Source organism: Colobus angolensis, unplaced genomic scaffold, assembly GCF_000951035.1.
Source record: "Colobus angolensis palliatus isolate OR3802 unplaced genomic scaffold, Cang.pa_1.0 Scaffold81, whole genome shotgun sequence".
Lineage (NCBI taxonomy): Eukaryota > Metazoa > Chordata > Mammalia > Primates > Cercopithecidae > Colobus > Colobus angolensis.
In genome coordinates this window covers 105,011-129,475 of record NW_012121932.1, presented here as the reverse complement: position 1 = coordinate 129,475, position 24,465 = coordinate 105,011, and the positions used below count along the sequence as shown (strand labels likewise).

Genomic DNA, 24,465 nt, shown 5'->3' with positions numbered 1-24,465 from the left:
AAGCCCCCTCTGTAGCCTTCCATCCCATCCGACCCCAGCTGCTCATATATCTTGCTCCATCAATCCCTTTGTTCTTGAACATTCATTTCTCTCTCCTGGTTATTTTCTCTGTGTCCAAAGACACTCTGGTCTCTTCCAATTCTAGAAAGACAAAAGCCCCAGGGGAACTCTACAGAATATACAAACTACCTAGAATAATCTGCTCTAAGTCCCCTTCCCCTTACACAGGTGAGGCACAGAGAAGCAGCTTGCTCAAAGCCACAAGCTGGTTCATGCAGAGTTGGAGTCAGAAATCAGGTTGCTGCATCTCTGTTCAGGGCTCCTTCTTGAAAAACGAATCCTGGCCTACATCAGCTCCATCAGCTCTCATTCTCACTCCCTTTCCCAGGCTGGTTCCAGCCCCTCAGCCCTCTCAACACTGCCACTCTAAATGTCACCCCAGTCCATAGCGCTTCTCCTTCCCCCACCACTTTCCCCCCTCCCCCTTGAAACCCACCCCTCCTCACCTTGTTGCAGCCACTTCTCATCGTTTTTGAAAAGCTTATGTTTTCACTGCTGAGCCACAAGCCATCACCTCTGTGCTCCTGTGCTTCCCCCAGTGGGGCTGGGGTCAACTTCGGGGCATGCGAGGCAGGAGGAGAATCGCCCTCTTCCTGCAGGTCTTCCTTCCTGACCTCAGGTGACCACTCCCTTTCCCTGGTCTTTCTTCCCATTCCCAGCCCACTCTGGTGTGCCAGATGGGCAGGAGGGCAGAGGGCAAGTGGTGCCCCAACACCAGAAGGTACCTTTGCACTCACAGTAGCTTTGCACTCTGACAGCTGTCCTCTGCAGGCGCAGGTGCGCTCACAGTCCTGATCCATCCTCTCCCTCTCTGACTGTTCCTTTTCCACCTTCTGCTCCGGCTCTTTTTCTTGGGCTTCCTCAGGGCCTTGTCATCATGTTTTTTTTTTTTTAGAGGGCCTCACTCCTTCGCCCAGACTGGAGTGCAATGGCGCTATCCAGGCTTGAATTGCTAGGCTCAAGGGATCCTCCCATCTCAGCCTCCCAAGAAGCTGAGACCGCAGGCATGCATCACCATGCCTGGCTAATCTGTTGTTGTTGTAAAGACAGGGTCTCCCTATGTGGCATAGGCATGCTGGTCTCAAACGCCTGGGCTCAAGCAATTATCTCTCCTTAGCCTCCCAAAGTGTTGGGATTACAGGCATGAACCACCACGTCCAGCCATTTCTTTTTTCTCTACTTTCTTTGCTCACAGACTTATCCGGCTGTCATTTCAACTGGCAATTCTAAGTAGATGGCTCCAATATGACCTTTATCCCCCAGCTTCCTCAAACTCCAGGTCTGCATTTTCAGCAGCTCCCCTGATGCCAAAGATGCACTCCACATTCCATCATCCAAACTCAAACTCTCCTTCCTCCACATTTCCCAAACAGCCACCACCACCTCCTGACTCCTGACATCATCCTGTTACCATGGTTTCTAGGATCTTTACCATGCCCTCACATTTATGGTCACATTTCCTGGTTAAAAACTCATCATGGCCCTGTGAATGCAATGTCCCTGTGGATCCGAGTAAAATGGATCCAGCAGGACTAGTCTTCAAAATCAATAGCCGCCATTCTGTGCAGGAATCCATGGCCAGGCGGAATGCTTGGGCCTTCATGTGCTCTGGATTCTAGAATCTAAAGGGAAGGGCAGGCTTTTATAGACTGCTCAACATTTGCTGAAGATTGGGAGCTCCTCAGGGAATGACTCAGCCCTCCTTGGGCAAAACAGATAATAAATCAGACAAAATCAGTTGTTTTATGAGCAACTTGCTATTGCTGGATCACTCACTCTATGCTAAATGACCCTCTGGGAAGGGTTTCTATGTTCATAGTCCTCTGAGACAACCACTACTTTGTGCAGTGACAGCAATTAATGGATATTTGAATCAAAGCGAGAGAGTAAGGGCTAAGGTTAGGGTCAAGGGTCAAGGGCAGTGGGAGCATCATGGGGAGGATTGGGGTCAGGAGGCCATGTGTGAAAGGTCGGAAGCCATCCTGCTCCCTACAAGGACAAATCTATGCCGAAGCCATTCTCATCTTCAGTCTCTCTTGCTACCGGGAACACGTGACCTCTCACTGCTTCACACCCTCCTTTCCAGCCCAGAATGACAGCCATTGTCACCAAGGCCCTCGTGGCAGTATCTGCTGAACCCAGGACTGGCTTTAGGATGTGGAATGGGGCAAGTAAAAAACCATCCTTGGAAATGAAAGTACTTCATCCCGTCCTGTTCTTCTGAAAACAGAACCCTCCCCGACTCTGCCCTGCCACCTCCCGGAATCAGATGACCTGGGTTTCAGCCCCACTTCTCACTGACCAGCTACAGAACTTACAAGATAACAAGCCCTTTTTGGGTCCTGGTTTCTTCACCTGAAAACAAAACTTGTAAAATGTTCCCTGCTCACTGTACAGGATTGATGTGGCGATGATAATGTGCTTGTGTGAACACAGTTCACTGTTGACAAGTCACTCTCGTTACATCATCTACCTGGATCTTTACAAACCACCCTGTCAGATAGGCGAGGAGAGCATTTTGATATTCTTTTATGGATGAGGAAACCAAGGCTCCCCGAGGAGGAAGGATGTACCCAGCTGCACAACTAACATGTGACAGAGTTGGGATTCAACCAAGCCCCTCTGTGCTCTGTGCCACATGGTCCCAGCATGGCAAGAGGCTGGGTGACACAGCATGCTGCTACTGTTAAGAAAAGCAGTGTTTTTTTCCCAGGATGGCTATCGTTCAAATATTTGCCAGCAGATAATCACTGGTGAATTTGGGCATCCCCAGCATCTCCAATCTGTCATTGCTTAAGTGGGTTATTTTGACCTAAGAAGTAGATGTGGGATCACTGGCCTCAGGGCTGAAACGGAGAGGGTAGAGTTAGCCAAGGAAGAAGATGAGCCGGTGGGTGTTTCTGACGCCACCATCCACTGATGGTAATCACACTTTCTGCTGGGTACAGAGGACTACAGAATTTTAGGAAAGTTCATAAATTCTAACAATCCCATCTTATGGGTGAGAAAAACATGCCCAGAAAGATAACAATGACATCCCCAAGCAGCTGAGCCGGTTCCAGCCCCAGGTTTCCTAATTCTAAGTCCGAAGCTCCCTCCGGGCTGCCTACATTTCAGGCTATTCTTCACCTCATTCTGCCTAGGACTTATCCCTCCATTCGTGTGTGCAACTGACAGCAGAGAAGTGGCAATGGGGGTGATGTGCACAGCGGATCCTTTTCCATAGACGTCCCCTGAATGAGGGGCAGTCCTCTCGGAGATTGCTGTCTGGTTCAAATGCCGGGCCCAAGACACAGCTTTGTCCCCATGGGCCAGGACAACCCCTTGAATGTGTGTGTTGGGCTTTGAGCTGGGGAAGAGGAAATATTACTCACGACTTGTCTCGCCTGCCAAGCCTCCTCGGGGGGCTTGCCTGTCTTCTTCTGGGGGACAGGGATTTTCCCCGGCTTCTCACTTGGGTCGGAGAGTGGGCACTTGCAGGTTTCAGGATCTGAAGGAGATGTGAGGAGTTAATCACCCTGGTTCCTAAAGGATCTCCAGCCTCACGTCTTCTTCCAGCACCGCATCTCACACCCCCAGCCCAATCATGACGCCATGGATTAGAAGGCACTGAGCAGGAAGATTTCTAAAAAACGGAGGCTGGAGACACCCACGTTCCTCTCTCGTCCTGTACTGTCAAGCAGCAAGGGCACCACTTCTAAGACGGATATACAGATGGTCACATTGTGCCCCGTGCCGTGTGGAGAGAGGAACATAGCCCAGTGCCTCAGCCCCCACACCGGGGCTGTGTTTGTCTGCTTGGCAAGTTCCTCTCCTCACAAAGGCAAAATCTCATCTACATTGCCCCAGAAACCAGCTTGTTCTTCCTCTGATGCTCCCATCCCACACATTTGACAGAATCGCCACTCCAAGTCCTGGAGACTGAAGATGACAAGTCCACCAGTGCTAAACACAGCCAGGCCTGAAGTCAGCATAATCCTTTTCTCTTAGTGACTGCACAAGCCCTGGAGGGACATGGACAAGCGAGAATCACATCACTTTGGAGGTAAAACTGAGAGAGGGAAGAGGGACGTATGAGTATAGTCTATATAAGGCCAGCATGTAAGGTTTTCCAGGTTTTAATACTGGAAATCTCTTGTCCTGGGAAAGCCCGCAGTTCCAGGCAAACTGGAACAATTGGTCACCCTATTACATCAACAAAACAGAACAAACTAGAGCTTCAGTATAACATGACAAACACTTTAGATCTGATTTCATAGAAGGAATTGCAGGACAAGACATTATTTTAAATGTCACATCTAAACTGATTTTATATAGTTTTCTTTGCAGTAGTACGTGCAAAGAGAGACTTTAACCTCAAGAAATTTTTGACCATCCTAGAAAAATGAGGCCTGGAGCAAGAGGCGGAGAGAAAGGACTGGGAAAAGAGCTCTCCTGCATGGCTTCCTTGTCTTCCCAGCACCCACCTTCATTCTCATGTCCCTGGCATATTTCTCCAGCTCCTTCCTTATGTCAGCCCTCAGCATCTTTGAGACGTTGAGGACCAGCTGCTTCCACTCAATGGGCTGGAAGCTATGAGGCTCATGGGGGACATACAGTCCAATCTTGACCTTCTTGACTGTGTGCAGGTATTTCTTGTAGGAGTCCTCAAAGTCAAAGATGAGGTCACTCAGAGTCCGAAAAGTCAATGGCTTGTCCATCAGCTCAGCCCTGCGGCTCATACCCAGTGAGCCATAGTGGCCATTGCAGTAAATCCCCAGCACAACGTGGTGAAAGTAGTTTCCTGAGAAGTAGGTTTTAAAGCTGATGGGGAACCGCTCAATGGAAGGCTGTCCATTGGTTAAGTAGCTTAGACAATCTGAGTCAAGGAAGAGAAAGGAGGCCTTGAAAATTCGGAGCCTGGATGCACAGGAAGGGAAAGTGTCTCATAGGGGTCAGTGAGTCCATCCCCCTGCCTCTGCGCAGGCCCACATCTAACTTTTCCAGACTAATCCTTTTATAAAGCATTCGCTTGTTATCTTTGACTATCTACTATATGTTGTATATCCAAACCAAGTTAATATGAGACAAAAAGAAAAACTTGTCGTTTTCTTCAGTAACTACATACCTGAAAAACAAAACAATAACAAGGCACTTTTTCCTCTGCTCCCAGGGCTCACACAGGCTGCATCCCAGCCTGGAACAGCCTCATGACCACCCCTTCTCCTTTCCTGGGTGTCATGCCTCCCTGACCTTCCTCGTCCTAGCTTAGGTATTCTTTCTCCCTGCCCCGCCCCAAGTCAACTGGGTAAATTCTTTGGACCTGGAGCCATTGGGAATGCAGAGGTAGGTGGCAAGGAAGTGTGAATGCAAGCAGGGGAGTATAACCTGAGCTTTTCCAGGGAAAGGGGAGCAGCAGCACCAAGCCTGGGATCATCTTTCCAAAACACACAAGAACCCCCATGGCACTTGGTGCTTACCCATCCTGTGTTGCAATTGTGAGGGCAGGGCTTATGTCTCACATCCTGGCGTTCCCTGGGCACAGCACTGGCCTGGTACACAGACGGGCTTGTTTACTGCTTACAGAAGGAATGAACCTTAGATTGTGGATGCGCACTGCCTTACACTTAAAAGGACTGCTCTCGGTGCAGAGCTAATCCAGGTGTCCTGAAGGGAAGGATGCTGACAGAACCCATCCACAGCACCGGCAGCAGCCTCGTCCTCTGCCCTCGGTTTAATCACAGATGGCTCCACTCTCTAAAAATGTTTTGTACCTGCTTTCTCTTCACTTTATCATGTGAGATCAACTGGCAGTTAGAGAGTGAAATCACATCCTTCTGAGTCCTCTTACATAAATTCCTAGCTGCTTTCTGGGGCAAGTTCTCTGGGGCTAGAACAAGGGCATTCCTTAGCTGCTTAAGTCAGTGTAACAAACACTTAACCCTGAGTGTCTGCTGTGCCCGAAAGCCTGCCAGGTAGGGCTGTGGAGCCAAAGATAAGAACGCAGTGCTTCCCCGGAGGTCTGGTGGGAGATGGACTCAGAATGCACACAATGAAATCAGTATGGCAATTCCTCAGATAATTCAACAGGATTACCCTAGGACCTGGCAATTCCACTTCTGGGGGCATACCCAAAATAATTGAAAGCAGCGACCCCAACAGATATTTGTACACCCATGCTCTGAACAGCATTATTTGCAACAGCTAGAAGGTGGAAGCAACCCAAATATCCATCGATGGATAAAGAGATGAACCAAATGTAGTGCATACATGCAATAGAATTTATTCAGCCTCATAAGGGAAGGAAATTCTGCAATGGGCAGGATGAGCCTTGAAGACATGCTGAGTGAAATCAACCAAATACAAAAGGGCAAATACAGTATGATTCCACTCATCTGAGGTACCTGAAGTAGCAAGTGCAGAGACAGAGAGTAGAACGGTGGTGGGCAGGGGCTGGAGGGAGGAAACTGGGGAGTGCTGTTTAATGGGTATAGGGTTTCATTTCTGGGGAGGAATGGTGGCCTGCCTGCCTTCCTTCCTTCCTTCCTTCCTTCCTTCCTTCCTTCCTTCCTTCCTTCCTCCCTTGCTCCCTTCCTTCCCTCCTTCCCTCCCTCCTTCCCTCCCTCCCTCCTTCCTTCCTTCCTTCCTTCCTTTCTTTCCTTTTATTTTTTTTTGAGACAGAGTCTCACGCTGTCACCCAGGCTGGAGTGCAGTGGTGCTATCTCAGCTCACTGCAGCCTCTGCCTCCCAAGTCCGAGCGATTCCCCTGCCTCAGCCTCCTGAGTAGCTGGAATTACAGGTGCCTGCCACCATACCTGGCTAATTTTTGTACTTTTAGTAAAGACGGGGTTTCACAATGTTGACCAGGCTGGTCTCAAAACTCCTGACCTCAGGTGATCCACCCTCCTCGGCCTCCCAAAGTGTTGGGATTACAGGAGCAAGCCACTGCGCCTGGTCGGAATGGTGGTCATTTTGTAGAGCATTATGAATGTACTTAATGTCACTGAACTGTGCACTTAAAAATGGTTAAAATGGTAAATTATGTTATAAATATTTTACCACAATAAAAACCAAAACACAATGTGATGTGTGCTATAAGAAAGGCAAGCCCAGCAACCTCTGGGTGGACAGAGGAGGGGCCTCAGCAGGGTAACACTGGAATTCGTCTTACAGGATAAGTAGTCAGCCAGGTGGAGAAGTGGGGAGGAGACAAGAGAGAGCACCAGTCCCTCATGTCATGAGTCACTGATTTCGAGGATTTGTCCCATCATGACATCAATTGGAAAAGCCTTGGGACCTGGAGCAACTGGGAATGGAGAGGGAGGTGGCGAGGTAGTATGGAGGCAGGCAGGGAAGTAACCTGAGCTTTTCCAGGGAAGTGGGAGCAGCAGTGCCAAACCCGGGATCATCTTTCCAGCATCCAGCCTCCTGCGGCTATTCCCAACCTACCTCTCATAATGAATCTGTTACTTTAATAAACCACAGCGCTTTAGTACCACCAGAAAGCCCCACTATGGCCAGTGAGGTCCCCCAAAATACGTGCCATAGTTCACAAGATAATTTGGAAGCAAAGGTCTACCTCTCTAGCATGCATGTAGAAGCATGCGCATGACCTTAAGCAAGATAAAAAGAAGTGGCTCAGCACTAATGAATCCTGAACTCTAGGCTAAAGTCAAAAACAGGGAAAGCAAGGAAGGACAGGCCGATGGACACAGGTGTCCAAGCAGCCAAGCCAACCAGTTTCAAAGTTGTTGAGCCTCTTTGGGAGGCTGAGGCGGGCAGATCACCTGAGGTCAGGAGTTCGAGATCAGCCTGGTCAATATGGTGAAACCTCATCTCTAGTAAAAATACAAAAAATTAGCCGGGCGTGGTGGCGCATGCCTGTAATCCCAGGTACTCGGGAGACTGAGGCAGGAGAATCGCTTGAACCCAGGAGGTGGAGATTGCAGTGAGCTGAGATCACGCCACTGCACTCCAGCCTGGATCACAGAGCAAGACTCCCCGTCTCAAAAAAAAAAAAAGAAGAATTCGGGTCTGTGTTTCCTGTCTGTATGCAAGAGTCAAATTTCCCTGAGTTCAGCAGTGTGAACTGAAGCTCTCCACCTTCCCACACTTTTCTGAAGTGTCAGAAGGATAAGAACAAAGGAAAACCACGAGCACGCTGTCTCTGATTTGGACAGGCTCAAAGGCTGTTCCTGGGTCTATCCCCACAATTCCAAAAGGTTGTGGGTGTTTCCAATGGCATGATGTTCGAATGTATAAAATTGTGCAGGGATGAGACTATTGTGTAAGGGAGGTGGTCATTTCAATGACCTAAATCCAGAGGCACTCAGGCACACCTCAACAAAGAGTCTGAAGTTAGCTTGTCCACCCCATGAAGGGCCTGGGCTTGTGTTCCCCTTCGTTGATCTCGTCCACCAGCGAATCCCCAGCCAATTGTCTGCCTCCATTAAACTTGTAGGAGGCTTCGCTGAACAGCTGTGGCTGACTCCTGCCACTAAAGAGTTGGGGCCCTGAGCCATCTGCTGCCCCGAACCCCATTCCCAGCCTCCTGCTGGGTTCCCCAGGCACATGTTTCATCTCCTTTGTGGGAAACTGGGAGGAGGATGACGGGAGGCTTGGAGAGGGGCCTCAGTAAGGTTCAAGTTTCCATTTTTCAAATGTCAGCCAAGGCACCTGTGGTCAATCTTGTTTCAGATCAGGCCTGCAAGTGTTTCCACAGATTGCAGAAAGACACAGAGATTCTCCTTCCCACAAAGATGTCCAGGAGACCCAGAAAACAGACTAGACCAATCCTCCTGTCCCCAGTCTAATTTTGAGCCACATGTCCTTACACTGACTTCTCCATCTCCTTTCTCTCCTGATTTTCCTTCTACCTCTCTGACTTTCCTTCTTAAGTCTCTTTCATGGGCTCTTTGTGCCAAACTAGACCAAAAAACTACTGATTTCATCTTTGATCTTTTTCTTTTCTCACTTGTTGAACAGTAAGCACAACCCCCTAATCACAGCTCCTAAATTCACATTTCCAGTGCAGATTTCTCTGGGAGCTCCACACTGCAAATACCTCATCCCGACATCCCACAAGGCACCTCAAATTTAACATGTCCAAATCTGAGCTCACGTCTCCCTAAATCTGATCCTCTCCTTGAAGTCCTTCCCTTGGACTGTGGCATTATCATGCAAGCCAGAAATATGGAGTCATTGCCGTTCTCCAATAACTCCTCCCATCTAAGCAGTCCCCCAGTGGTGGTGATGCTATATGCCTCCATCTCTTCCCTCCACCTTCACTGGCGCTGTTTTAGTTCAGGTCTGCATTGACGCATCTCCTTTCTCTGCCACTCTCATTCCTCCCGCTAATCCCGCAGTCGATTGCCCAATTCAGAAACCTGGAGTTGTTGACTCCTTCCTCATCAACTCCTGCATCTAGTTGGCCTAGAAGTCCTATACATTCTATCTCCTTGATAGCCCTTAAACACATTCCCTGAAATCCATTCCCATCCCCAGGGCCATCAGTCTAGCCTCACCATTCCCTCATGTAACAGCTCCCAACGGGCTTTTCTGACCCAGCCCAGCCTTCCCCAATCTGCCCTTCAGCCTGTCCTTTGGAGAACTACATCTCTAGAGCATATACCAAAGCACGCCACACCTCTGCTTCAGAGTTTTTGTCTGGGTTGCCCATTGCCTTTTGGAAAACAGTCGTTTTTGAGCACAGCGCTCAAGGACCTAACTGATCTTGCGTGGGACCATCTCTCAAGCTCCTGTCTTGCCATGTTTCCTTTTCCACTGTCCCTTCCAGCATCCATCCCACAGGACTTTGGAGCGTCTTTGCTTTTCTATCTGATCGTGTTCAATTGCCATCACCACCAAGATGTTGATGCCATCACAATTTCTCTGCACCATATTCCTCTCAGGCTGAAGAGCCAGGAGTCTGGTGAAAAATGGAACAGAAAGTGTGAGAGAAGCTAGACCCTTATTTTAGCTGGAGGTTCTGTCAGGTCAGGATACACCAGCAGTGCTTGGTCTCCTTCACACGCCACTCTTAGAATTTTTCCTGACAGGCCAGGCGCAATGGCTCCTGCCTGTAATCTCAACACTTTGGGAGGCTGAGGTGGGCGGATCACTTGAGTTCAGCAGTTTGAGAACAGCCTGCTGGTGAAACATGGTGAAACCCCATCTCTACCAAAAATACAAAAATAAAAAAAAATTAGCCAGGCATGGTGGCATGTGCCTGTAGTCCCAGCTACGCAGGAGGCTGAGGTCAGAAGGTCACTTGAGCCTGGGAGGCGGAGGTTGCAGCAAGCTGAGATCACATCACTGAATTTTCAAAGACTTTTCCCTGGAGATGGGTTTGGCTACTAGCATTCTTGGCTCTGATTGCATTTCCCCTTCACTGTCTTTCCTGCTGCAATGTCATATTAATGCAGAGAACAGTCACATACGCACTCTCTGTAGTCGCTCCAAGTTAGAATTCTCCTTGTGATTAGTGAGTATTAGTGAGTCTGCAAGGTCACTGGCCTGAGGGCTGGCCCTGATGGAGGCTGCAGCTCACAGGTGAGACTAATATTGGTCCAAGAAGCCAAGCATTGATTTGGTTCACTTCTCCATGGTGGAAGTTAAAGAGAGGAACCAGAGGAGTCTGACACTTTCCTCAAAGGAGATAATCATCTCTGTGGATTTACAATGGTAAAGGCACAACCAGCCCCATTGTGAAGCCACCATTTATGCAATAAACTAAGCATACATAACGTAAAGGATACATGCCCAGGATGACAGCTTCAAGGCATTTGATAGGCAAGGACTCTCGGGTCATTTCTTTTGCTGTTTCCATTAACCTGTAGGATAGAGCACAGCAGAGGATCTCAGAATCTATTTAATTACACACTCGGGTCAGTCTGTCAATCCATCAGCATGCCTATCCCCACACCAGGAACCACGCAGGAGAACAGAGGGAAAAGGGAGAAGTCACCTCATAGGAAGGCACCAAAGCGCAAGAGTTAATTCCTGTAGTTAGTGCCAGTATTCCATAGCACCCTCCCAATGCCCCAGGACAGAGGGTATTACAATAGAACAAATAAAGGAAGTCTCATGAGGCAGTTTACAAGCCTCCTCCATCCTGGGAGTTAGAATTCACCATTGAGCTCAGTCCTCAGTCCCACCTCCAACCTGGCCTTGGGGCACCCTCCACCTCCACCCCTTACAGACTAAGATACCTGAGCCCTGGGCTACGGGAATAGAGTTTGGGAGAGGAAGATGGCAGCTTGAGGGTAGGAGAGAGGTCATCTGGCCCATAGATCATGCACCACTTACCCACTCAGCGGTCTCATTTTCCTAATTTCAAAGAACTGGGTCCCTGTGTGATTATATCTGTGTAAAGTATGTAAAGGGAAAGTGACAGAAAACTCCAAAGGTCCCAGTAATGTGGCAGAGAAAGCTATGCATTCTGATTTCTCAATGAGATGAGGATGTGAGGGCTTTTCAGAAGTCACCAGCACCCGGAAGGTAGCCAGTAGCCTCTAACTCCTCACTATCTTGCCCTGGAAATCTAATTTCTAACTTGGGCTTCAAAGTACCACAGACCTTTTTTTTTTTTTGAGACGGAGTCTCCCTGTCACCCTATCACCCAGGCTGGAGTGCAGTGGCCGGATCTCAGCTCACTGCAAGCTCCGCCTCCCAGGTTCACGCCATTCTCCTGCCTCAGCCTCTGGAGTAGTTGGGACTACAGGCGCCCGCCACCTCGCCCGGCTAGTTTTTTGTATTTTTTTAGTAGAGACGGGGTTTCACCGTGTTAGCCAGGATGGTCTCGATCTCCTGACCTCGTGATCCGCCCGCCTCGGCCTCCCAAAGTGCTGGGATTATAGGCTTGAGCCACCGCGCCCGGCCTTTGCATATTTGTCTTAATTCACCTACTAGACTATAAGCTCTTCAAGAGTTGGCACTATTCTTTTTTAAAAAAACAATTTTTTTAAGACATGAGCTTTCTATGTTGCCCAGGCTTGTCTTGAACTCCTGGGCTCAAGTGATTTTCCTGCCTCAACCTCCCAAGTAGCAGGTATACACCACTATACCTAGCTAGAACTGTTCTTTCATTATCTTTATATCACTCATAAAACCTGGCAGAAGGCCAGGCACAGTGGCATATGCCTATAATCCCAACACTTTAAGAGGCTGAGGTGAGTGGATCACCTGAGGTCAGGAGTTCGACACCAGCCTGGCCAACATGGCGAAATCCAGTCTCTACTAAAAATACAAAAATTAGCCAAGTGTAATGGCATGGGCCTGTAATCCCAGCTACTCAGGAGGCTGAGGCAGGAGAATCACTTGAACCCAAGAGGCGGAAGTTATGGTGAGCCGAGATCGCACCACTGCATGTCAGCCTGGGCAACAGAGTGAGACTCTGTCTCAAAAGAAAAAAAACAAAAAAACAACTGGCAGAAACCCAACATATGCAAGTTAACAAATATTACTAAATGAATGAGGAATACATGAATGGATGGATGAATATATGGATGGATGAAAAGATGGATGGATGAATGAGTGGATGGATGGACTGGAAGGGCGGATGGGGATGGATGGAAGCAAGGATGAAAGGGTGGATTGATAGCAATAGGGCTTTTCTGTAGTGCACAGACTCTAGCAGGGCTTACTGTGGCGATGTCACTTTTTTTCATGCCTGTGCTGGCACTTGGCATTGATTACTAAATCTGAGAAGCTGCACCATTATTGACTATCGGGGATTTAGCTGACTACCCAGAAGGTCTCAGGAACTGACCAGCTTGCACCAAGTTGTTCTGAAGGAGATGAAGAGTTTCCCGATGCTGTGCTCTCTGAGGGCTGGGTTTTTATTTTTCTGAATCTAGTGAGAAGTTGCTTTGTAGGTTTTGCTCTTCTGCCTCGAACAAGAGCCCATAGGAAAAGTGCACATCGGGAAGGTGCTAATGAAGCCTGAACTTCCATGCCCAGAGCTGCTGCAGGTCAGGTGGGTGTGGGAGAGTCAATGGGTGCCCCACAGTGACAAGGGTGCCCGGAAACACTTCGATCCCTCCTTTTTGAAAAGGGCTGGGATTCCTCTCCTGGCACAGCTGTGCTTGGTCACTCAGACACGAGCACACATAACCCCCTGAAGAGCTCGGTATAAGAAGATTCTGGGCACCAGCCCTGGAGAGTCTGACTTCAGGCCATGGTTCATAACCCCAGATGCTACTCAGAGTCACCTCACCTTAGATGACTGAGCAGGAAGCTCCAGGGTGAGGGGCTGGGAGACCTCTGAAGATCACCAGTTTGAGGGTTACTGACCTGGGCCATAAGAACAACAACTAACCTTACAGGCTTGCCCAGTTTTTAAAGCATACAACATACAAGATCCTAGAGGTAAAAGACAAAAATGAAGGGCTAAATATTCTCATTGTGAAGCGATTTCTTTACCTCACCAAAAATTTATACAAGCAATGAGGTTCCTGGTACATAAAGTAGAATTCAGTTGGCAAAAATTCACTTCTATGCCCAACTTTCCTCTGCTCACATATCTAATGTATACATCTAGTGTATCAAGTGAGACAAGCATATAGTAAAATAACTTTAAAAAGTGTACCTGAACGTCTTCTTTTGGTTCCTTAATCATTGAGCCCCTGAAAGTGGGCTGGGGAGAAGTCTGCTCTAAACATGCCCTGAGTGGGAAATACTCACTGAGCCTGAATTTGCTGTTAGAAGGCTTCTCCCCCAATCCAGCAGAGCTCATGTGGCACCTCTCTCTCCAGAACCCCATGCAACACCAGCACTCCTGTCGGCTGCTGCTCTGAGGATGTCCAAGGGGAAAGCAGGATTTGTCCTTTCCTATCCCCACTGCCAGCTGAGCACATCCACAGTCAGGACTGACACCAACCAGTCCCCATATCCTGGCACCTGTCACTGTGTCCAGGACAAAGCAGTAGGGAGTCCCAAGGAACTAAATAAAAGTCAGGTCAGCGGACGCGGAGGAGAAAGGGTCCAAACCGGCTGGTCTGAACTCGGACTGAACCCAGTGAGTTTCTTAGGTCTTCCTCAAGCTCGAGTCGGGGGAGAGGGCCCCCAATCACAGAAGCCCAACCATTCATGTAGAACTGAGCAGGTCACCAGCCTGGGTCACCTGGGGAAACAAAGGCAGCACCAGGTGGGCCTCTTGTAGATCATGAGCAGTTAGGGATGAGGGCAAAACAGAGAAAGAGAAAAGGAATGGAAGAGTAGGAGGGAAGAAGGCAATAGACAGTGAAGGGCTGGGTGCGGTGGCTCACGCCTGTAATCCCAGCATTTTGGGAGGCCGAGGCGTGTGGATCATTTGAGGTAAATTCGAGACCAGCCTGACCAACATGGAGAAACTCTGTCTCTACTAAAAATACAAAAATTAGTCAGGTGTGGTGGCAGACGCCTGTAATCCCAGCTACTCGGGAGGCTGGGGCAGGAGAATCGCTTGCACCCAGGGGGTGGAGGTTGCAGTGAGCCGAGAGTGCGCCAACACACTCCATCCTGGGTGACAGAGCGAGTCTTCATCTAAAAAAGAAAGACACTGAAGGAGAACAGGAGGAGGGGAACAAAGATGACCAAGAGGAAGGAAGTGGAGAAAAAGGAGAAGATAGAAGGAAGAGAGGTGCTCAGGGGAAAAAGGGAAAGGACAGGGAAGAGGAGCGAGAAAGAGAAGCCAGAGGGGCTCAAAGTGGACCAGCCTGCTTCCATTGAGTCACTGCAATTACATCCTCCATGCACACTCTTTCTAGACTCCCACCTGGGGCATCCCTCCATGCCTGGCCTCACCAACCTTAGAGAGCTTTTGATGACCAGCTGGGGACAGATTTGCCACCAGGCTTGCGATCACCATGCCTGTCCCCTGGCTGGGTGTGCTCAGACCTTGGTTGGAAGGATACTGTAGGGTCTTCATGTAATTCTGGATCGCCTGGAGCCAGTCTGGGATCGTCATCGACAGCCTGTAGTTTGGGACCTGGGGTATTGAAGGCTGCAGAGGAATAGAGAAGAGGAAGTGTTTATTAAGGAGGAGCTCTGGGGCCCAGCTTCTGGGGACAGGCAGCGGGCTGAAGTCACCAGAGAGAGAGGTGCTCCTGAGAGCCAATGGCAGCATGGTCACCCTGGCATGGTCGCCTGATTGAGCAGTGCCTCCTCCATGAGGTCTCCCTCATTGACGCTCTCCCTCTCTGAGTTCCCTCTGAGTCATGGTGGTTCTCTATGGCCCTCGGTGCTGTGTGAATACAGCTTTCTTCCCTGCAGGAGCCTAACGCCTCCCTGAGGCAAAGGACCATGTTCTATCGTGTCCCCACACCGAGCCTGGCTCAGGACAGGCATGAAAGCACTCCATCAATGATTGCATAACACCTTTTGCTGCGTGGCCAGTGGTGAGCCACTACAAGTGCTCTACTGCAGGGCAACATTTACACAGAATATAAAGTGATTGGATGCTGGGCATCGTGGCTCACGCCTGTAATTCCAGCACTATGGGAGGCCAATGCAGGTGGATCACATGAGTCCAGGAGTTTGAGACCAGCCTGGCCAACATGGTGAAACCCCATCTCTAAAATTTAAATAAATAAATAAAGTGAATGGTGCCCTAGAAAATTGCAACATGGCACCAAGAGTGCCACATCTCAATACCACCCTCCCTGCAACGCCCAGTGTGTCCCTTTCCCTGAGTCCTACTCCAGATGGATTAGGGAAGATCCCTCTTCTTGCCTTGACTCTCCCCAGGCAAGTGCAGCTCCTCTGACTCATGAGTCATCTTACCACTTTACCCCTCACAGCAGCTCAATCAACACATTCACCTCCAAGTCTGCCCCTCATTCAACACCCCCTGAATGTCTACAACATAGCAGACGAAGTCCTGATCCCTGCCAGGAAGAGAAAGAACCAAAGACAGGCAAGGACTGGAAAGGGGGAAGCAGCCCTATCCTGAAGGCCAAGAGCAAGAATGGACAGGGACGTCCAGTCAAGTCACTGCTGAAAAGCCAGGCACGGCTTGGGGTTTTCTTGGTTGGTTTTGTTTTTTGCTCTATTTCCCCTATATGTCTCTCGGTCTTCTGACCTCTGTCTTCCTGAGGTCCTTGGTGACAGAGAATCTCAGCCCACGTGGGTGGGGCTCCAGCAATGTTGCTGCTGGGAAGGAGAAAGGAGGCTCCTCCAGGCCAAGCCACTTAAGGAGAAGCAGAAAGGGCCTGAGGATGGGTGATGCCCACCCTCAGAGCAAACAGGGCAAGGGCGGCCCTGGGGATTTGGTGCTCCGCTGATGGCAGGGGACTCCGCTGGGGAGACGAGGGGATGGCCCTGGGCAGCCAGGCCAGGCGGCAGAGCCAGACACTGCCTAAGGCTGTTCGAGGCTCTCTCCCTGGCTCTCCAGGCACCAGCTCCAGTGTGAGGCTGAGGGCACGCTGTCTCCCGCCTGGGCATCAGGCTCTTTCCATACTTTCACCCCTCTGGCTGCACTTACTGCAAATGCTCCTTGACATTCCTTTCCTCTCACTGCCTCAATTCTCTCTTGGCTTTGAAATGTCCTACTTCACAGCAACTGCCTCGTCAGCTGGAAGGAAACTCATCAGAATCACACTTCCTGCATTACAGCCAAGGTATTACGTGTGTGTGCGTGAATGTGCATGTGAATGTGAGTGTGTGTGCCCATTCAGGCACAGCTATTCTGCAAGCTCCATTTTGCGTATGACATGTCAACCCAAATCAATCACATTTCTGTCTGGGAGTGTCATTTCAGGGACAAAACATTGAATATTTGTTCCCATCACACACACACACACACACACACACACACACACACAAAGCAAGTCAAAATGTAAAGAGTATCATGTGTGTTTGCCCTAACATATACTAGAAAGTGTTTTATGTAAAAAATGTGCCAGAGATTTCACAAGGTGAGGAGAGAAGGGGAGACGCGAACAAATATGTCTTTAGCACCTCCTATGTTTCAAGCTTTAGGCCCTGTATGAACGGGAGAGAAAGCCCAAAAGCAGAGGCAGAGAGTAGGGGAATTCTAGTTTATGAAGACATATGCAGTTGGGTGCAGTGGCTGATGCCTGTAATCCCAGTACTTTGGGAGGCCAAGGTGGGTGGATCGCTTGAGCCCAGAAGTTCGAGACCAGCCTGGGCAACATGGCAAGACCCCATCACTAAAAAAAAAAAAAAAAAATTAGCCGAGCATGGTGGTGCAGGCCTGTAGTTTCAGCTACTCAGCAGGCTGAGGTAGGAATATGGCTTGAGCCCAGCAGGTCGAGGCTGTAGTGAGCCATAAATGAGCCACCATACTCCAGCTTGGGTGACAGAGCAAGACCCTGTCTCAAAACAAAAGACACAAACATTTCTGCACAGAAAAAAACAGTCTGAACCTCTTTAATAGAAAAGCTGGTAAGTGTGGGAAAACGCCCTGAAGAATCACCAGCCACCTAAGAGATCCCCAGAGAGGTGTCCCTAGGCCAGAGCCTTGCTGGAGCCAGTAAGACTTGGCTCAAGAGTCTGCTGAAGGACTGACCACCAAATTATTTCAACCCCCCTCAAGCCCAACAGAGCCCACAAGAGCTGGATGGCAGGGTGGGAGCCGACGGCAGCTGGTCCTCAGAATAGCAACCCGATGGCGCCCAGGGGCTTTCAAAAACAGCTGCATGGTTACCTCAGCCTGACTGTGAGCAGAGTGCAGGAGCTGAGGCTACACTTCCTGCCCATTGGGAGGACAAACGTATACATTCCCCAAGTCCCAGCTGGGGGCAGGGCTGTGGTGGGGAGGTGCAGAGACCGCAGACGGAATGATGTCATGGGCTACAGCTCACTCTGATGTCTGGGAGAGATGGCTGGGCTCACCCTGGAGGGTCCACTTCCAACCAGCGCCTCGGGCTGCCAGCATTCCCACTGGCCATGGACTGTAAACCAGGTGGGCTTCCTGGAGTGTCATTAGGAGACACACACAACCAGGTCCAAAGCCCTGCTAAGCCACCTACTAGCTGTGGGCCCTGGTCAAGCTGCATGACCTCTCTAAGCCTCTGTTTTCTTCCTGATAAAATAGGAATAGTATCACCTACTTCCAACCTTCCAAGCTGGTTGTAAGCATTACATGACCTAATGCAAAAGTAGGCAGCTTGGGACTTGGCCTATGGTGCTCATTAAGTGTAAGCTGTGTTGGCCAGGCCCTGTGGCTCACGCCTTTGGGAGGCCATGGTGAGTGGATCACTTGAGGTCGGGAGTTTGAGACCAGCCTGGCCAACAGGGCGAAACCCTATCTCTACTAAAAATACAAAAATCAGCTGGGCATCGTGGCGGGCGCCTATAATCCCAGCTACTCGGGAGGCTGAGGCAGGAGAATTGCTTAAACCTGGAGGTTGCAGTGATTGAGCCACTGCACTCTGGCCTGGGTGTCAGAGCAACACTCCATCTCAAAAAAAAAAAAAGTGTAAGCTGTGTTATTATTCATCACCAATATATTGTCAGGGGTCTAGGCTGGGGAAACCTGAATGATCCATGCTTTTCTGGAACTGGAAAACAGAATCAGCAGCAGCAGAGTCCCTGGACACTCAACTTGGGAGCTTCACATCATGAAGATACCTTCCCACCTTAATGGAGAGGATGAAAATGTTCACTGCTCCCTAGGGATGCACTGATGACAATGAGTTAATATCCTTAATTCATTATGAGTTCATGCAAAGTGACAAGAAAACTCTTTAAGCCTCAGTGAAAATAAAAATGGCCCCCAAAGGTAGAAGCAACCCGTGTCCATTGACAGGTGAATGAATAAACAAAATGTGGCATCCCACGGAATACACGATGGTATACAATGGAACATTATTCAGCCTTTAAAAGGAAAGACGCTTTGACACATGCTATCACATGGATGAAACCTGATGACATTTTGCTAAATGAAATAAGCCAATCACAAAAGGACAAATACTGAATAATTCCTCTTACATAAGGTTCCTAGAGCAGTCAAAGTCATAGAGACGCAAAGTGGAATGCTGGTTGCCAGGGGCTGGGGAGAGAGGGAAATGGAAAGTCAGTGTTGAATGGGTACAAGGTTTCAGTTAGGAAGATGAAAAACGTCTGGAGATGGATGGTGGTGACGGCTACACAACAATGTGAAGGTACTCAGTGCCACAGAGTTGTACACTTACAAATGGTAAATTACATGATATATCTCTCTCTCCACAATTTTAAGAGCCACGAAAAGCCAATTCACAAAACAAGAAAAGCAAATAGTAACCAAATATTTGAAGAAATTGTTTAAATGCTCCAATAATATCAGAAACGTAAACTAAAAGCCATTGCAAAATGTCATTTTCCACCTCTCCAATTAGCAAAAACACACTGAAATGCAGACACCCAATGCTGGTAAGGATGCTCTCCTACAGGACCGAGGCAAACATAAATTGGTACAAGCTTTTTAGGAAAAGCCCAGGGCACATCCCTTTTCTCTGTTCGTGACTGAGCCCCACAGAGCCCCTTCTCATGCTATTTTCCTGCCAGATTTCATCAATTGCTGTACTACCTGAAACTCCAGCTTTGATTTTCTGTGCCCTTCCCCTCAAGGGTCTCACCACCTGCTGCCTACATTAGCCCCACAGCCACGGCCAGGCTGATAAAGGCAGAATCTAGAGGAAACAGATAGAAACCAACCTTTTCACACAGGCACTGTGCCTGTTTTCTAGGGGTGGAGGCCCCAGAAAACTTGGGGGCTAGCGGGCACGAGGAGGGAGTGGAGTGGACAGAAAGATGGTGTTCAAGAGAAAGAATAATGAAAACAAACCACAGGCAAAGCTCTTGTGAGGAGCCTCTCTTCTACCCTGTTCTTGTGAAGCACAACCGACCTGTCGGAAGAATGCAAGGGAAGTGATAGGGACCAGCACAGTTGTGTAACTGACATTGCCGTGTGGGAGAGAAGGGAAAGACCAGGAAAGGAGCCAGGGAGGCAGTAAGAACCCCAGGCACTAGGAATCTTTAACAAGAGCAAGGAGAATTCAAAACCTTTTGTCATCTCTGAAAACACTATGCAGGCACCAGGAAGAAGAATCTTCTCTGGCAGCTTGGGAAGAGAAGCACAAAACAGCACCCGCGAGCCCAGGATGAGCCCCAGGCTCCTGCAACAGAGGCAGCCAGGAATCTGTGAATGACCTGGGACAGAGGTGCAGGACAGACAGACAGACAGAAGGTTCTCAATCCAGGACTGGGGAGGGAAGGAGCTGCCCGCAAGAGCTGGCAGCGGGCAGGGACGGCCCTTGACTGCAGCCAGGTCTCTAGTACCAAACACTCCAGTGTCTTCACTCAGGTGAAACTCAGTCCTCTAAACGTGAATTATTTTCCAACTGGGAATCAACACGAGAATAAGGCACAAGAAGTGGGGTCTGCAAGAACCTGACTGCTGTTTCTTGCTGAATCCATCCTGGTTTTCTGCCCCAAGGAGAGTCTAGTTCCAGGCTGTTAAGAAAGAGGAGGATTGTCCTAGAATTTTCCTAGAATGTCCACTGTTTTTTTCGGGGCTGGTCACTCTCTCTGAGCCTCGCTTCCCATCTGCTATTATCCTCCAACTGACTCTTGCTGTTTCCTTAAAGTCTCTCTGAAAAAATCCTGCCTCTGACCTGGTCAATTGCTATCTTCAGACCCAACAACCACCAGGGGAGAGGCCTGGAGTCACAAATTTAGAAGGAGGATCTCAAAGCAGGGGAATCCCTGAAAGGAGGGGACATCTGGACCCTTCAGGCAGAAGTTACCATGGCTGCTAAGGGAATGTCCTGTAGTCAAAAGAAGTGTCATTTAGTCCTCCATGCAGGTCCTTGAAAACCTCCCCCATCCACTTCTTTTGCTTCTTAGTCTATATTCAATGGCCAAAAATGATTAATCCCCCTGAAGCCCGCCAAGCTTTTACCACTGCTGCCACCCACCACCCTTCTTCTGTACAAATTCCTCAGTAAGATATTGATTTGGTTGATGGAGAAAAGGACTCGACCCCAGAGGAAAGAGTCTGCCAAGCTGAGCACAGGAACAATCCTCTAATCTGAGAGGAGTAGCCCCTGGAAAAGGGAGTTTTTGAGGCTCTTTCCATGTTAAGGCCTAGGCAGGGGTCAGGGCTTGGGGAATGTCGGGGCCAGGGGAGATACCATGATAGGACTGGGGATAGAGAACCAGCCATTAAGATGCAATGTGAGAGAAATGTTAAGTTCTTTATATTTAGGGCCAAAAAGCTGACTGTCCACATTTGGGCTGGGGATTCCTGGTTTGGAAGCAGTTTTCATGTGACCTTTTAGTTACTATGAAAAGTACAACATGATATGGCCACTGTATAAAAAAGGGAAGACTGGCCGGGCGCGGTGGCTCACACCTGTACTTTGGGAGGCTGAGGTGGGCAGATCATGAGGTCATGAGTTTAAGACCAGCCTGACCAATATGGTGAAATCCCGTCTTACTAAAAATACAAAAAGTAGCGGGGTGTGGTGGCACATGCCTGTAATCCCAGCTACTCAGGAGGCTGAGGCAGGAGAATTGCTTGAACCCAGGAGGCGGAGTTTGCAGTGAAACAAGATGATGCCACTGCACTCCAGCCTGGGCGACAGAGCAAGACTCCATCTCAAAACAAAGGGAACACTTTCTTAAGAACACAGCATTCAGCTACAATAATGGAAAAATCAGGTACAGGTCTCAGGAAGTAGCAGTCTGTGTTCTAAACTGCTCAGACATGATTTAGAATACTGTGTTTCATATGTGCTTGCAAATGACTAATGACAAACTAGGAATTGTCTCAGAAGGAGGAGGGTGAGTTGGTCTGGGAATTATGATACATAAGAAAAGGCAAAAGACCAGGTGTGGTGGCTCATGCCTGTAATCCCACTATGTTGGGAAGCCACTGGAGGAGAATCGCTCGACCCTAGAAGTTTGAGACCAGTCTGGGAAACACAGTGAGACCTTGTCTCTACAAGAAAATTTTTTTTAAGTTAGCCAGGTTGAGTGTTATGTGTCTGTAGTCCCAGCTACAATCAGGAGGCTGAGGTGGGAGGCTTGCTTGAACCTGGGAGGTTGAGGCTGCAGTGAGCCATGATCACACACTGCACTCCAGCCTGGGTGACAGAAGAAGGCCTTGTCTCCAAAAAAAGAAAAAAGGAAAGGGCAAAAGGAGCTATCTGTGGACAAAGAAGGCTAAAGGAAGAAGCAGAAGCAGAGTGATAGAAAAAGTCACAGTCCTGAGGGCTCATAGTCCAGCAGACCTCTAGCATCACACAGATCAGCATTAGCGACCTGGAGACTCACGGGTCATAACATCATGAGATTTTAGAGTTGGAAAGAACTTACAAAGTCTGCTCTATTCCCATTTTATAGATGAGAAAACTAAGGGCAGAGATTTTAAGTGAATGACCTCACTTAAGTGAGGCACAAGGGCTGGATGTCATACAACCAAGACTAGGATTGATGTTTACTCCAAGTCCCTTCCAACCTAAGAGCACTCTCTCATAACATTCAAGGGTGCTGCGAGTAGCAGAGGAAGTTGCCAATGCTCTGCCCTGATTCCAAAGGCAACACGATAATCAGTGATGAAATGTGATTTGGGGGTGGGAGGGTGCTGCGAGGAGGATTTATGGTTGGTCTAAGAGCTTCCTAACAGTCAACTCTGGCCAGGCCTGAGATCAGCTGCCTGGGAAGCAGCAAGCTCCCCATTCCCAAGAGGTCTTCAGAAAGAGGAGGGGATTCTGTTGAGAGGTGGGAGACTGGTCTCTACAGACAGGAAAATTCCATGATTCCCATATAGAGAATGCAACCCCCACCCGCCCCCATACATGGTTGGGGGAAGGATGAAAGCACAATTAGAGGCAGGGTTGGTGCTGGTGCTACTAAGGAAGGCAGCATGGGACAGTAGGAACAGGCGTGTTTTTCCTCGTGGTCACTTTTCTTCCAAGTTTAAGGGCTTTGGGCTCCTCACTGGAGGAAAAATTCTCAAGTCAGAACTGCAAACCAGGAACAAGGTTGTTCTCATGTTCAAGAACTCAGCAAGGGTAATTATGGTTTACACTAAAGCAGGCAAGATTCTAGCTGGGCACAATGAAGATCTCCTTGACCAGCAGAGTAACAGAACACTGTAACTGACTGCAGCAGTAAGTTTAGAGGCTCTGTCACTTCCCCAAGGACACACACAGCTTTCTGGCCTGCAGGCTCAGATGCTCAGCTGTCACCAGGCTGGGGACTCAACCAGATGGCCTTCCGGGTCTCAAGTCTGGCATTCCTAGACCTGCCCAGGAATCTTCTCAGCTGTACCAGCGTCCCCAGGGTCCAGGGGAAACCATCTGTCACGCTATAACCCCGAGACTCGGCAGCATTTCTCCCCAGTTTGCATTTTGATGTTTCATATAAGGTATCTACTCCCACCAGGGGACATCTCCCTCCCTCGGTAACGATATCCTTAGCCACCAAACCCAAATGGCTCACTGGCTTCTTTCCAAGGCAAAAAGAGAGTTTCACTCCTCAGCCTCTTTTTCTATCCAGTGAGACTAATTCATCATGTGTACTGGAAAGTCCCTTTTAAGTCTCAGCCAAAAGTCTTTCTTTTTTCTTGGAGCCCAAATAAGCTGGGAAGAGAGAGAGAGAGAGTTCACTGCTTTGCAAGTTTCAGAGGTGAAAGTCACTGTCATAAAAAAAAAAAAAATTGGCAAAAAGTCTGGAAATGATTCACACTGAGAAGTCTGACTGGTTGATTTCAAATTCATTCACAGCTTAATAAATCATTTGCTGGGGGAAGAGGCGAGCAGAGGAGGAGCAAGACACTCCAAAGAGAACAAGCAGAGTGGGATCCCTGAGGTCTATGCATTCTTTGGCATCGCTGGTACCTGCTGGCTCTAGCTTTTGCTGAAGGAGGATGTATGTGGGGGTGAGTAAATAATAGAGTTTGGCTGGACGTTCAAAGACACCTTGGCACAATCCAATTACATAGTCCCAGGATAGCAAGCCCACTACCTCTCCCTTCCCCATTTCTTAGGCTTCCAATCTAAACATCTCAATTAGAAAAGGGCTGGCAGGGAGGAATGGGGAGAGGAAGAGAGTTTGTAGCAGGACCAGGAAAATGGAGATTGCCTCTATTTGCCATGTACAGGCTGAAACGGTCCCCTCTTTGCCTACCTACCCCCAGCCCCCCAACCCCGCCCTGGAAGCCACTGACCTTTGCCAAGAAGGCGGCATTCCTGATGGCGCCCACCATTTCTCCCCCCTTAGGGTGCACCTTGGCCACGTGCATCCACATACGCTCCCAGGTGTGGCTGTCGATGGGGAAGCCGCTCTTGTTAACGTGGAACAGCACCCCGCCGTCTTTGTCCTCTTCCTCTGAGCCCCCGCTGGTGGCGAGGCTCACAGGCCGCGCGTGGCTGCTCCGGGACCGGGTGCCTTTGGCGCCTTTGGGGTGGGGGCAGCGGTGAGTGTCGGCCGCGGAGC

General features: G+C 49.2%; 1 protein-coding gene across 4 annotated transcripts in view; it reads right to left on the bottom strand.

The window, feature by feature from the left end:
- The window catches only part of VASH2 (vasohibin 2), a 39,894-nt gene that overhangs the window by 14,372 nt on the left and 1,057 nt on the right, over window positions 1-24,465 (bottom strand). Inside the window, exons 3-8 of one of the 4 annotated variants that reach the window (XM_011929395.1) lie at window positions 24,197-24,426; window positions 14,934-15,022; window positions 11,347-11,403; window positions 10,797-10,871; window positions 4,527-4,908; window positions 3,435-3,550 (exon numbers count right to left, since the gene is read on the bottom strand). In XM_011929395.1, the coding sequence (XP_011784785.1) occupies window positions 3,435-3,550; window positions 4,527-4,908; window positions 10,797-10,871; window positions 11,347-11,403; window positions 14,934-15,022; window positions 24,197-24,277 (800 nt within the window). In that variant the 5' untranslated portion in view covers window positions 24,278-24,426. Of the gene's footprint in view, window positions 1-3,434; window positions 3,551-4,526; window positions 4,909-10,796; window positions 10,872-11,346; window positions 11,404-14,933; window positions 15,023-24,196 lie in introns of all 4 variants that reach the window. The other 3 variants (XM_011929396.1, XM_011929397.1, XM_011929398.1) reach the window with 3 other exon arrangements.